The sequence below is a fragment of the Berghia stephanieae genome, chromosome 3 (assembly GCF_034508935.2).
Source record: "Berghia stephanieae isolate SIO BIC M18660-M18661 chromosome 3, UCSD_Bste_1.3, whole genome shotgun sequence".
Lineage (NCBI taxonomy): Eukaryota > Metazoa > Mollusca > Gastropoda > Nudibranchia > Aeolidiidae > Berghia > Berghia stephanieae.
In genome coordinates, this window is record NC_088362.1 from 91,206,356 (window position 1) to 91,219,344 (window position 12,989).

The window sequence follows — 12,989 nt, forward strand, 5'->3', positions numbered from 1 at the left end:
GGACAAGAAATTAAATTCAAATGATATCCAGTCTCGAGTTCATGCCATGAGGATACTCGGTGTTAAATTTCAGATTCAGTTCTGCCTCCCTGTATCTCCTATGTTGTTTAGTGGTGTGGCAGAACTGAGGGACGGCGACTTGGGTGTCATCCACTCCTCAATAACTGGAACCATTAAAATGATGGGGGACAGGGTTGTCCTCGTCGTTTTAAATCGACTGTATTTGTTGTCCAAACCTTTCGCATTGTGGAAACCGGTGCAGATGATCGCGGTCATCAAATTGCGATAAGCGTAGATGAAGGCGTGCCGCCCCCCCCCCCTCCCCCCCCCCCCACACACACACACTAAATCCTGAAAATTGGTGGATTTTTTAACGAAGAAGTCGGGGCATGTCCTGCATCTGCAAAATCCGCAAGTCGTCGTCTTAATTTGACTACTGGCCATTCCACCTTCTTGTCGCCCCTAACTGGGGTGCCCCACATATTTCGATCATTAAAGGCAGAAATCTTATATGCATCCCTCGTTTCTACATGATCCTGAAGAATGTGACGATAGTTGGATATTAAAATTCTTATGATATCCCCGTGTGTGTATGTGTGTGTGTATGTGTGTGTGCGTGTGTGTGTGTATGTGTGTGTGTATGTGTGTGTGGCTTGTGATGACGAGGCTGGGTCTGTTTGTTTTACTGTTTTCATCGTCAAATATTTCTATGGTTTATTGTCTTTTCGTTTGTTTTGTTTATTCGTATTAGCGACGCCATCTCATCATCTATCTTATATTATTTTGTCTCTTTTATCTGTTCGATATGCCTCACTGGTATAAGAAGTGCGTTTTGAAGTTCGCAGATGTGCCCTTTTAAGCTCTTTTCACGTACTGTGTAGTGTGAGACATATGGTCAGAGGAAATAGCATCTGTCGATATTAAAAATAGAAGAAAAAAAAAACTGCAGACAACTGGAACAAGGACAAAAATAAAGTAGCTAAAGATGACTCTTTCTGGGAGTTCCGAATTCAACCGTCATTTGCTTTTAACAGAGAACCTGTATAGAGAAACCTACGTTGTCGCTTTTTGTGTCCCCGCACGATATTCTCTACCGGTTGTTTGCGCGCGGGGAAACACCCGAAACTGTCTCGTCAGGGCTCTCCACAACCCCTCTGTATAATCTGTGGGCCTCTGTGATCGGGAACCGGCGATTCTGATTGTAATGAAAATAACACCCATGAGGCACTGTCCGACCCCGTCAAATTTCATTCTCTCTTCCCCTCTCGTCCCCCCCCCCCACCCTCTCTCTCTCTCTCTCTCTCTCTCTCTCTCTCTCTCTCATCTTCTTCTGTCTCAATATATATGTCTATCGAATTCTCTCTCTCTCTCTCTCTCTCTCTCTCTCTCTCTCTCTCTCTCTCCCCTCTGTATGTGTGTGTGTGTGTGTGTGTGTGTGTGTGCGTCTATGTCTGTATGTGTTCCTCCCCTGTCTCAATATTTATATATGTCTATCCCACTCTTCCCTCCCTTCAACTCTCTCTCTCATCTTACTCTGTCTATCCTACTATATCTGCCTATCTCTCTCTCTCTCTCTCTCACACACACACACACACACACACTCTCTCTCTCACTCTCTCTCCCTCACTCACTCTCTCTCTGTCTATCTATCTATCTATCTATCTATCTATCTATCCCCGCCCTCTCTCTCTCTCTCTCTCTCTCTCTCTCTCTCTCTCTCTCTCTCTCTCTCTCTCTTCCTTTGTCTCAATGTTTATATATCTGTCTATCCTACTTTCTCCTTCCCAGTCTCCGTGGTCCTTTCGGTGAACACAAAAAGTGAGGGGTCTGCTCAATATTTCTCTTTGTGTGTGAGTAAAATCTTTATTGAATTTTCTTCCTGGACACGAGAACATAACAATTAAACGTGAGCTTTTATTCTATTGGAAATGGCATCTAGATGATGTCCATAGTTAACTCGTTGTGTGTTTATTGGTGTTTCAAAGGGACTTCACTCTTAAGTTGTTCTGCACTCTTCAAATAGAAGAACAAACTCTCAGTTGTCAATCATTTTATAATAATATCATATCATTGCTTTAACTTTTGTTTTTGATGTGAAGTTTTGACATTGAAGTAAACGGGTATTGTTTTTTTAAATTTAATTTTGCAATCTGAACGAAACGGGTCATATAAATAAGAAGAACGTTGGAAAGTTCAACTTACAGTAGAATTAGAAACATGCTGTTATTGTTTCCCACAGCCTAACGACTATAATTGTTTCAGAGACGTTGAATGCTAAAAATAATTATTTGTAACTAAAAAGTAACAAGGAACCAGAGCATTCTCTTATGTCTTCAGCCACCTTATTAATAAAAATGATAATTTAAAAAATATGTTAGAGCGACTATCCTATATTAACTCCAAGGTTATTCCACGTCTGACTTGTTCGTGATCCAAACTCCCATTTCAAGATCCGATTCAAAATCATTTAAATTGATCAAACTATCAAACAATCACACTCTTTGTATTGTATACCTTAAATCTTGAAAGTTTACGTTTCAATGAACATTACGTGTTAAAATGAAAATGTTAGACTTTGATAAAAAGTATTGGAAGATTTCCAAATTTACAAGTGGATTACTGTCCCATGTTTCCCACTTCTCTCGTGTATGTGTATCTATATAGTGAAAACGAAAAGTTGTATTTTTTCTCACAGTACTTTTCGAATGTATAAATGTATTGATAGCTAGTTAAACCAAACAAGTTAAAAAGTCATGAGAGTTTGGTGCCGTGCGTGACGACCAGAACGATAAGATTGACGGCACGCATGATTACACAGGCAATCAAAGGATTTTACTAAAGGCACACATTATATAGGCACACATAAAGGTACAAACATACACACCCTAGAACAATACGCTGACAGTACGCTGAGAAAACACATATTCGTTAATATGACTAGAAACATTTACTTCAAATATCTACCTATCGAGATCATTCAAAACTTGTAAAAAATGGTGTTTTGAAGACTTAGGTTGGATCATTTTTCAAATGTTTGGTCACATCTTAACCAATCGCTATTTTAAGTAAGTCTGTTTCGGTCAAAGTGAATAAAAATGTGTTTTTGAGTGTGCGGCAGAATGGTTGTATCTGTGGCTATAAGAAACGACAGGCAGCCAGTCAGCACAATGTATCAGTGTAATGAATAAGTAAATATGTAAGAAAGTTCCGACCTATCGATTGAGGCATTGAATAGTATACGATCCCTCCATAGCATAGGCAACTTCAGTCCATACCTGTCACTCGAAAAAAATCAGCCCCACAGATCATGACCCTTACATTTTAACACATGCTGTCAAAAATATATTTGATATATTCATGCAACTGTGACAATGCAATTCCACTCATCTTGTCTAATATTGTGATACATAATCACATACATGTTTTGCTGACTGATAGCGCTGCTTGGTATTCCAAAGATGGCTGGCTCTTATCCATAGCTTTCTTTAAAATACATCTGACCAGCTCTTGTTGTGGGATCCTTCATACTTTGAACGCCCTTCACTATTTTTTGACACAGATGATCTCTTGATGATAAGCGTTTAGGTATAATACCCACCTTTTCTACCCGTCATATCAATCGTACCAAGACACAAAACTATGTGTAGCCTTAAATGCATCTAGTCTGATAGAGAGACGCTATTGAGTCTCATCACCCAAAGGTGGTCTTAAAATAAGAGCAAAAAGCCTAGTGACGTCAACTTCATTAATTCCAAAAAAACACAGTGCCGTACAATATACACATGTGCAAGAGTAATTTGACATTTGTGTTGAGCATATTCATTTGAATTTCAAGAGACAAAATTGGAGCAAAATAATATCACAGAATAAATGAATAAATGTTTTAAGATATGTGAGCCAATTTTCATTAACATACTACATAATCCTAAATGTAATGACTACTCAAAAGTCGGGTTGCTTTGATTTGGAAACAGAGGGTGCAAATTGGACGCAACAAAGTCAATAACGCGTATGGCCGCCATGATTTCCAATCACTGCTCGGACATGCCTTCCAATTGAGTTTATCAAAGGGTTTATCTCATTTACTGTAATATCATTCCATGCTGTTTTAACAATGGTTCAAAACTCGTCGGCAGTCCTTACGTTGCGCCGTGGTTCCCTTGTTCGTCTTTTGAGGAGATCAAAGAAGTGCCCAACGGGATTGAGGTCTGCCTGTACTTATAGCTTGCCCCTCTAGCAATCTGATCACAGATTCCAAAAAGCTCTTGTATCGCTGCCCTGTGAGTTAGGTCACTCTCGTAGTGAAAATCAGCATTGTATCTCACGTGGACTTGTCAGCGCAAAATTTGATCAATATGAACTTCAGCATCCATACGTCAGTTTAATTTGCACTAAGGGCACTATTCGTCCAAAACCAATTGCTCACCAAACTGTCACTGTGACATACCGCCTGATTCTTATTTCAACACTGTTTTCGTCAACATACCTCTCCCCCCTCCTTCCATAGGATAATTGTTGTCTATCTCGACTGTCCACAAGAAATGTTGATTCATCACTGAATAAAACTTTGCCTCAGTCATCGGCCTTCAAACGTTTGTGGTCGCGAGCTCTTCCCAACCTCTCACTCTCAGTTGAAGTTGCAAAGAATGTCTTCTTGCTCTAAGTCCAGCACTTGCAAGGCTTCGCAGAACGTCCATCTCGAAATGTTGTTTTCACAGCTGTGTCCTAGGCAGAAAGGAGGGGATCAACCGTGGAGGGCAACAATTGCATCGTCATCACCGGCCGTTCTTAATCGGGGTCGACCTGTCCGCCTTTGATCCCTCAAAAGCCCTCGATGTTTGACTTAGCAATCATAGAATAGCAGATAGCTCTGCTAACATTGGAAAGCTGTGTAACCTCAGTTACCGAATGCTCGGCATGAATAATGAATATGGCCAAGGAAATGGTCTCTCTCTCTCTCTCTCTCTCTCTCTCTCTCTCTCTCTCTCTCTCTCTCTCTCTTCCTGTCTTTCTTTCTTTTGCGGATGCTCGATTTTGGAATGATTCAAAAGGTACAAAAATTGAAAAATAATGTTACATAGGTAATATTTTTTTTTGGTTCAATACATGGCGATATTCAATCAGGTAAGTAGATGTGAAATAATTCCGTCCCCAATAAATATCAGAAGTCGCGTTTTGTTGATTGACCCGAAAACGTATTTACAGGTCTGATAACCCAAATTATTATTGTCTCATTGTTGGGCACATACGTAGAAGAGACACCAATGATCCAGCAAACAAAGCCATGCAAGTATACTTCGCGCAATCAGGTCAAACAATAAATATCGAGGCAGACCTACAACAAACATTCACACAATAATAACCAGAGACTTATTGGAGCGTCTCGAGAACCATCAAGAGAAGAAGATCTTGCAGACCTTCAGTCCTTCCCAAAGGACAGAAACCAGTGGAGGGAATTCGTCAATAGAATTAGAGAGGCTGCCGAGGCGTCCTTGGCGGTTGATTAGGAGGCGGACGGCAATAAGCCAAGTCAATATTGTTGTAATGGAAATACTCTCAAACAAGCGCAAAATATTGTCCATTATCACAATGTTAAGTTGAGCCCATAAATGCATTCAGATATCAACATCTGCTAATATGTGCATCTTGACCCAGTAGCATTCTATATAATTCATTTATTTGACATACAGAAGACAGGATCATCGCTTATCCAAATACACAATGACGTCAACTCATTTTCCATTTATAGTCAATACTCACATTTTTGCCATGCAATTTAAAACAATTCTACTTAGTTTTAATGTTTTACTTTTCTTATTTTGGCTGAAAAGGGGTTTGAACCCGAAACATTCATGGTCAAATATTTTTCTTGACGCTGTGACAATCTTTATTCATGAAATACTTTTTTACAGTCCGCAGTATCCGGTCGGTAACTCGGTGTTCACTTTGAAATTTTGACCCAAATTTATTAGAATAAAGACGCATCCAAAAGGATTAAGTCTGAATAAGTGAGAATCTGGTTTGCGGCCATCCTTTAACGAGTGAATCCGTATGTTGTTTGAATACTTTCTAGTCACGCAAATGGTTATTCTCATCAAATATTTACGTCCACCCAGCTTGGAGCGTTGTGACTACTCATGTATTCACTTGGACACTTCACAAGTGAAATAGGATGAATGCCTCCATCACGATATAAAGAGAATGCGATATATTATTCTTCATGAGTTGGGATATGTCGTCGTTGAGTGGCCTATATATATAAACACACACACACACACACACACACACACACACACACACATATATATATATATATATATATATATATATATATATATATATATATATATTATGAAGTCGCTAGTCCACACGGCCGTTGCGATTTGTGATATTTTTCAGTAATATAAAATGCTCTAATCTAATATTATTGAGATTATAGCTTGAAAGAACATTTGTCTAAAGTTAGGTACTCGTCAAAACATGATTAGAAAGGGCTCGTGTGTGTAAAGTGCCTTGCACACTGACACAAGGTCGGGGCTAGGTCATTTTCACCCATTTGTTCACCAACCACGCGGAACAATTCTTGATGTGAAATTTATTTACATGAGAAAGATTTCCGTCGGGATAAATGGTGTTGTAATTCCTATGTTGACACTTCCCAAACAGTGAAACAAAGACGATTGAAAAATATTATTGGCTCGTTTGATTTGGGGTTGTATTCTTTTCCAGGTCACATGATTGTTGTGATGGAATGAAATCGTTCTAATCATTATTCGAAGAGTAATTGTTCTAGTAAATCAAATCAATTGATTTATTGATCAACGCTTGTTAGCAATAAAAGAAAAACATTGCGCGAACTCATGTAAATACATAAAGGTTCACTCAAGTATATTCGTTAAAATGAGGAAGAAGAAGGAGAGAAAGAGAGAGAGAGAGAGAGAGAGAGAGAGAGAGAGAGAGAGAGAGAGAGAGAGAGAGAGAGAGAGAGAGAGAGAGAGAGAGAGAGACTGACAAAGAATAGATAGGTAAATAAAAAGATAGATCGATAGGTAGATAGATAGATAGATAAATAGATGAATAGATAGATGGATAGATTGATGGATAAATAGATTATTAGATAGGTAGGTAAAAAAATAGGCAGATACAAGATAGATAAATAGATAGATAGATAGATCTATAGAGAGTTAAATACAGTTAAAACATATATTTTTTTTTTTTTTTTGGTGTTTAGTGGGCAAAAAACAATTATGTAGAAGTAGTCAGAACATTTCTACACTTTAAATATTATATTTAATCAAAATGTTTGAGTACTATTATATCATGGTTTTTGTATTATATATATATATATATATATATATATATATATATATATATATATATATATACATATATATATGTATATTTATATATATATATATATATATATATATATATATATATATATATATAAGACAAAAAGATAGAGGAATAGATATCAGAAAGAAATGGCACACACACAAACAAATGGATCAAATTGGAATTATATTGTTTTGATTTGATTGCTGTTATAATTAGAGGGACTGATACCACACCCAGACTCTCTGTCTCTCTCTCTCTCTCTCTCTCTCACACACACACACACACACAAACACACACACACACACACACACACACACTCTCTCTCTCTCTCTCTCTTTCTCTCCTTCTTTCTGTCTATATTTCTGTGTCTCGCCACTCTCTTTCTCGCTCCCTTTATGATGATGACCATCATCAACATCAGTATCACTGACAAGAAAACCATAAATTAAAAGAACATACGATCTCCCACCCTCTCCCCTTAAAAATAACAACAACTAAAGCAAAACAAAAACCAACCAACCAAAAATAAATAAACAAAACCAAAAAAGCAACGAATAAAAAAAAAGAAAACGAACAAGAAATCGAAAATAAAAATAAAATCAAACCAAAAACCTTAAACAAAAAACGCAAAACAAAAACAACAACAAAGGAATAAAAATAGCATATAATTACAATTAAACTTACATCCGTAGCAACAATAACATCTACAAGGACAACACCAATAACGATTACAACAAAAACAACCAAATTAAATTATATAAGACTAGTATTATAAACGTTCATACAGTGCATTTTCGCCTATTCAACTTGATCAGTGCGCTCCTTAGCGTCTAATATTTCCCACAGCAGGTCATATTTAATACATTGATATCAATACGATCTAGGTTTCCTTTTTCGCGCTATTTTTGTTACACTCCTGCAATATAAGGCGTGCTAATAGCCAGGCCAGGTACTCATTTTTACCTGAGTTAAGTGGATTAAGTAGGTGACGTGCCTTTTTCCAATAGACAACGTCTTGTGATTACTGTCACCCATCTGACCATGCTCTGCTTCGTTTTATATTATGCCATAATGCCGAGATGCCAATGATAACGAAAATGTGAAAATGGAACCACTGGATTGTTCCCATCCCAAGCCTGTCCATTTTCCCCTTTACTGTCGTATTTTCACGACCCCAGGCTTCAGACAGCCCCCACCGCTCTCTACTTTTAATGCGAGATGCCGTACTTAATACGAATCATGAAATTAACTTTGAAACTTTTCCTTAAGTTACATCCGTAGCAACAGTAACAACAACAATGACAATATCAATAACGATAACAACAAAAACAACCAAATGAAATTATAAAAGACTAGTATTATAAACGTTCTTTATCTTTACGCCTCTGATACAATTTCTGTGCTGGAATAACATGACATAGCCTATATTATTATAGCAGTATTGATGTATGAATAACCGTGTTAATGATCGAAATCAATAACCAATAATGTATACTGTATTACGGTATTATTGGTATTATTGCCTTTCTATTGCCGTGGCAGGTGACCCGACTTTGTGTAGTACTTTTGTATTGATATCTTGGGTCCTGCGAGCAACGCGACGACACCACGGGGTGCCCGAGGTCAGAGGTCATCTAGCTGATTTTGATCCGCGGAATTCTTATCCTGTAATATGAAACAACATGACACCAAAAACATCTGCAGGAAATTAAAATTGATTAGCGTAATATTGGAAATGTTAAATAAGAATATCGTCATCTCAGCAGCAGCTGGTAGGTGGAAGAGTACTAATTTTCTAAGAGATAAGGTGACATCATTGACGAATTCGTATCATTACACGCAAGTTCTGGGAGAGTGAAGTGATATAGTCGAATACCTGCGGAATATTCCATAAAAAATTGCTATTACAGCGCCTCATTTTCACAAAAAAAGAACGATAGATTATACAATGATATGTCCATGGCGCATTGGAAACATACTAGAAATTCAAAGTGAAACTAGTAGATTAAACAATTTTGGAGGGAAACAAAAAGGAAATTAAACAGAAAAGAGAATGAGTAAGAATAGAAATGGATAACAGTTTGATGTTATTTCGTCACTCCTCCCCCTCCCCCCCCCCCCCCCCCCCCCCAGACGTTCAGCTGGAATGGAAGATCTGTAATAACAGTAATGTATGAACGTGAAGTTGTAACTTCCAATTTACAACGATCCCAAATTAATTGTATAGGTAAAATAGCTGTCAGTTGTGATTGGTTGATTGTGGAAATAACGTTTTTGACGGGTATACTCTTGACAACATAGTAAGAATGCAAATCAGTGGGGCGAAACTTGAAACATAAATTTTTAAGATAAGGAAAATACTGGGATAATTTAGATAATGAATAAGTAAACATTTTTCAGGATGGATAGAATTGGCAGAGGAATGCAATGATATTTGAAATCTAATTATTTTTTTAAAAATGTCACTGGAGATGAAATCTCTATATATTCAAATTATCGATTTTACAACGATTAATTCTAAATTGGAAATTGAGATTTTAATATTGCGCACATGTCATAAATCTCTTTCATATGATATTCCTGCAGAGAAAGGGAACTTTAATTATATATTTCCAAAACGGCTTTACAGTGAGAACTTTGAAAATCTAAACCATTTAGATACGTCCTTTCTGAACTTATTAATTAAACAGACCACCTTGATTGTTGCGATAGAAATACTCTCAAACCATGATATTTTCCCCCGGATATTCAAAGCGATATTGCATTCGGAAATTGAACATTAAAAAGACTTTAAAAAAAAAATGATAACCCGTAATCGTCATCTTGTCCACCGGTCTGAAAAGATAATTTTCCCATTTGAAAGGTTTCCCCTTACTCCAAACAACACCATTAACCACTGGTGCAAAGATTAGCCTCAATCCGTCGTTGGGTTATGTCGTATGGCACAAAGAACAGTACACCACCCCTCTGTGGGATTTAACAACACACTTGTACGTAATTTATAATACATTCTCTCTACATATTACTGCTACTTTGTACATTGTCATGCACGCCTGTTGCATACTGGTTTACACCCGCCCTTAGTTGGAATACACAACCACCACCCGATAACATAAACAATTGTTCCATACGCACATAAATTACACAAATACACATAAACACACACACAGACATTCACACACACAAACACATGCATAAAATCGATCAACGCTAATCTCATACGCCAATCGTATAGAAACTAAAACTGTCAAGAGCGAATCGGTTGCATTTAGTCCTTTGGAGCACAACTCTCCTAACTACCAAAAACTTGTGTGAAAAGAAGACAACTAACTGGCCATTTGATCGTAGCTTGATTACCTTAGACGAATTGATTTTATCGATTAGAAAACAATATCGCCCTACTCAATCTCCACGGCATTTCTTAGTCGACTGGCTCTGGACTTTCATTTTAATCGGAGTCCCAAAACGCTGACAAGTCGGGCGTGTTGCTGCCGCTGTTGCTGCTGCCCAGTGCTGGTACAATACGTGAAAAGTTATCGCCAGTTCTTTTTTAGAGATCTTAAGTTGATTCTCTCTCGTAGTTGTGGGATTCTTGTTGTTGTTTGTGGACCGGTCGGTCGTAGACTTTTTCATTATTTTGATTTGTAGGAAATGGCCACAGAAGTTTTTCAGGTGAGTAATATACTTTTTTTTTCATTTAAAGAAAAGATGTCAATTTTCAATGATCGTTCATTATCCAATCTTTTTAATAGAAACAATTTTGTCAGATGACTACCAATATTGGCTGGAAAAAAAATCATAATTCATGTCTTTATGATCATGCATAAACTTGTTTGAAAAAAGAAGTTTGAGCTTTAGGACTTATGGACAACTTGGAGCGGAGGTCATCGTAATTTATTGATACCTACAAAAATGATTTTATTTTGACCAACATTTGTATTGTCTAGGTACGGCTTTTTGGTATGATTTCTATTTATAAAGTAATGGCGCTTAACAGACGACGTGTACTGTATACATGAAATTATAACATGAAATGGTTTCCCTTGGGGTGAAAACACGACTAGAGCATGCTTAATATATAGTTTTACACCCATGGGGGTATATTTTATATGATTTTGTTTCTTTACATTATCATAATTTACTAAAAAAAACAAAACAAAACAACAAACCTTTCAAGCATGGTTATCATGTTAGGCCAGATAACGTAAAGATGATTGCATTTCTGTAGATAAGTAGGAAACCCATTTTCATCAGCATTGTTCGTTGTGTGATCGCGTCTCATTTGAATTAGTAACTCATTAAAATAGGAAATGAAAAGTTTCAATTAAGAATACTGATAGCTCATTAGGGAGATCATCTGACTCACAAGCAATTCGATCGATTTTAGAATCGTGTAGAGTCTGGAATTTTACACCTTGCCCGTCTGTCTACACTGCCAGGTCCGTTATATCTAGCGGAAAGTACTTTGAAGTAATAATAATAATAATGCTGAAAACTTATATAGCGCTATAACTCCGAGACACCAGACTCTAAGCGCTTAAATTACAAATTACTTTGGCTGAAACATACTCATTTACACACACACAAGCACACACACACACATACACACACACACACACAACACAACACACAACACAAACCCAAACCTATCTTGCTTCTCATATCATCTACTAAAGACGAAACAGATATGTTTTAAGCGAACGTTTAAAAATAGACAAAGATTCTTTTTCACGAATGCTCTGTGGTAAGGCGTTCCAAACAGAGGGTCCGAAATGAGAAAAGGATCTCATTCCAGCATTTTTCCGTATTCGAGGACAACTAGTTTGGTGGAATCACTGGCCGAACGTAAGGGGCGGGTTTTGAATATATTTCAATTAGTTCTGAAAGGTAGGAAGGGGCAGTACCTTCAAGACAACAATACACTAAAACACAAGCTTTGAATTGAATCAAGTAGTCAAGTGTCCCGATCCAAAGGGTCGTAAACAATGGGTATTGTCCATTTGTAGGCAGAACCTGGAATAATATTCGGATCCTTCTGCATAAATTGCTCTAACAGGACTAAAAAAAACACCTGAGCTTTTATATGGCGCAATGTCCACTCAGCCAACAGCAACACTTTACATGTAAGACGAGACATTACGCCTGTTAGGCGATATTACAATTTTTCCCGACGAAGACAACGCTGTTAACAGCCATGTAGTCATTTTACACATAAGTAAGTAAAGAGCCTTTTTCAAGGACTCAACTATGCGCCGCTCAGAGCGGGGCTCAAACCTAGTACCTTCTGATCCGAAGGCGAGTGTCATACCACTAGATCACATAGCCGACTACTGTTGCCATTTCTATTGTGAACAGATTCTTGAGGGTTTACAATGTGCCAATTTTAAATGATACCAAAATCACTAAGACTCAAAGTTAAAAATCCGATATCTGGGACTTGGATTCAGATGTCGTAAAACTGATATGCCGAAAAAAGTGACAACAGAGGTAAGATCAATAAAGCACCATGACCAGCAACAACAATGCCGAACACATGAAAACAAACATTCACCTCAACGACGATCAAAGTAATCGATAGATCAATTGAAAATATCTAGCGATTGTATAAATGTAGGCAAAGGCAATCAAATCGATGTTTGAATTAATCGCGA

General features: G+C 37.4%; 2 protein-coding genes across 3 annotated transcripts in view; one reads left to right on the top strand and one right to left on the bottom strand.

Moving 5' to 3' along the window:
* The window catches only part of LOC144968810 (beta-1,4-N-acetylgalactosaminyltransferase bre-4-like), a 91,978-nt gene that overhangs the window by 49,861 nt on the left and 29,128 nt on the right, over window positions 1-12,989 (bottom strand). The window lies entirely within an intron of this gene.
* The window catches only part of LOC144968812 (uncharacterized), a 63,523-nt gene that overhangs the window by 16,602 nt on the left and 33,932 nt on the right, over window positions 1-12,989 (top strand). The window contains exon 1 of one of the 2 annotated variants that reach the window (XM_078907520.1): window positions 10,534-11,010. The exons of the other annotated variant lie outside the window; for it this stretch is intronic. Within the exon in view, the coding sequence (XP_078763646.1) occupies window positions 10,990-11,010 (21 nt within the window). The 5' untranslated portion in view covers window positions 10,534-10,989. Of the gene's footprint in view, window positions 1-10,533; window positions 11,011-12,989 lie in introns of those variants that run through there. 2 annotated transcript variants of the gene reach the window in all.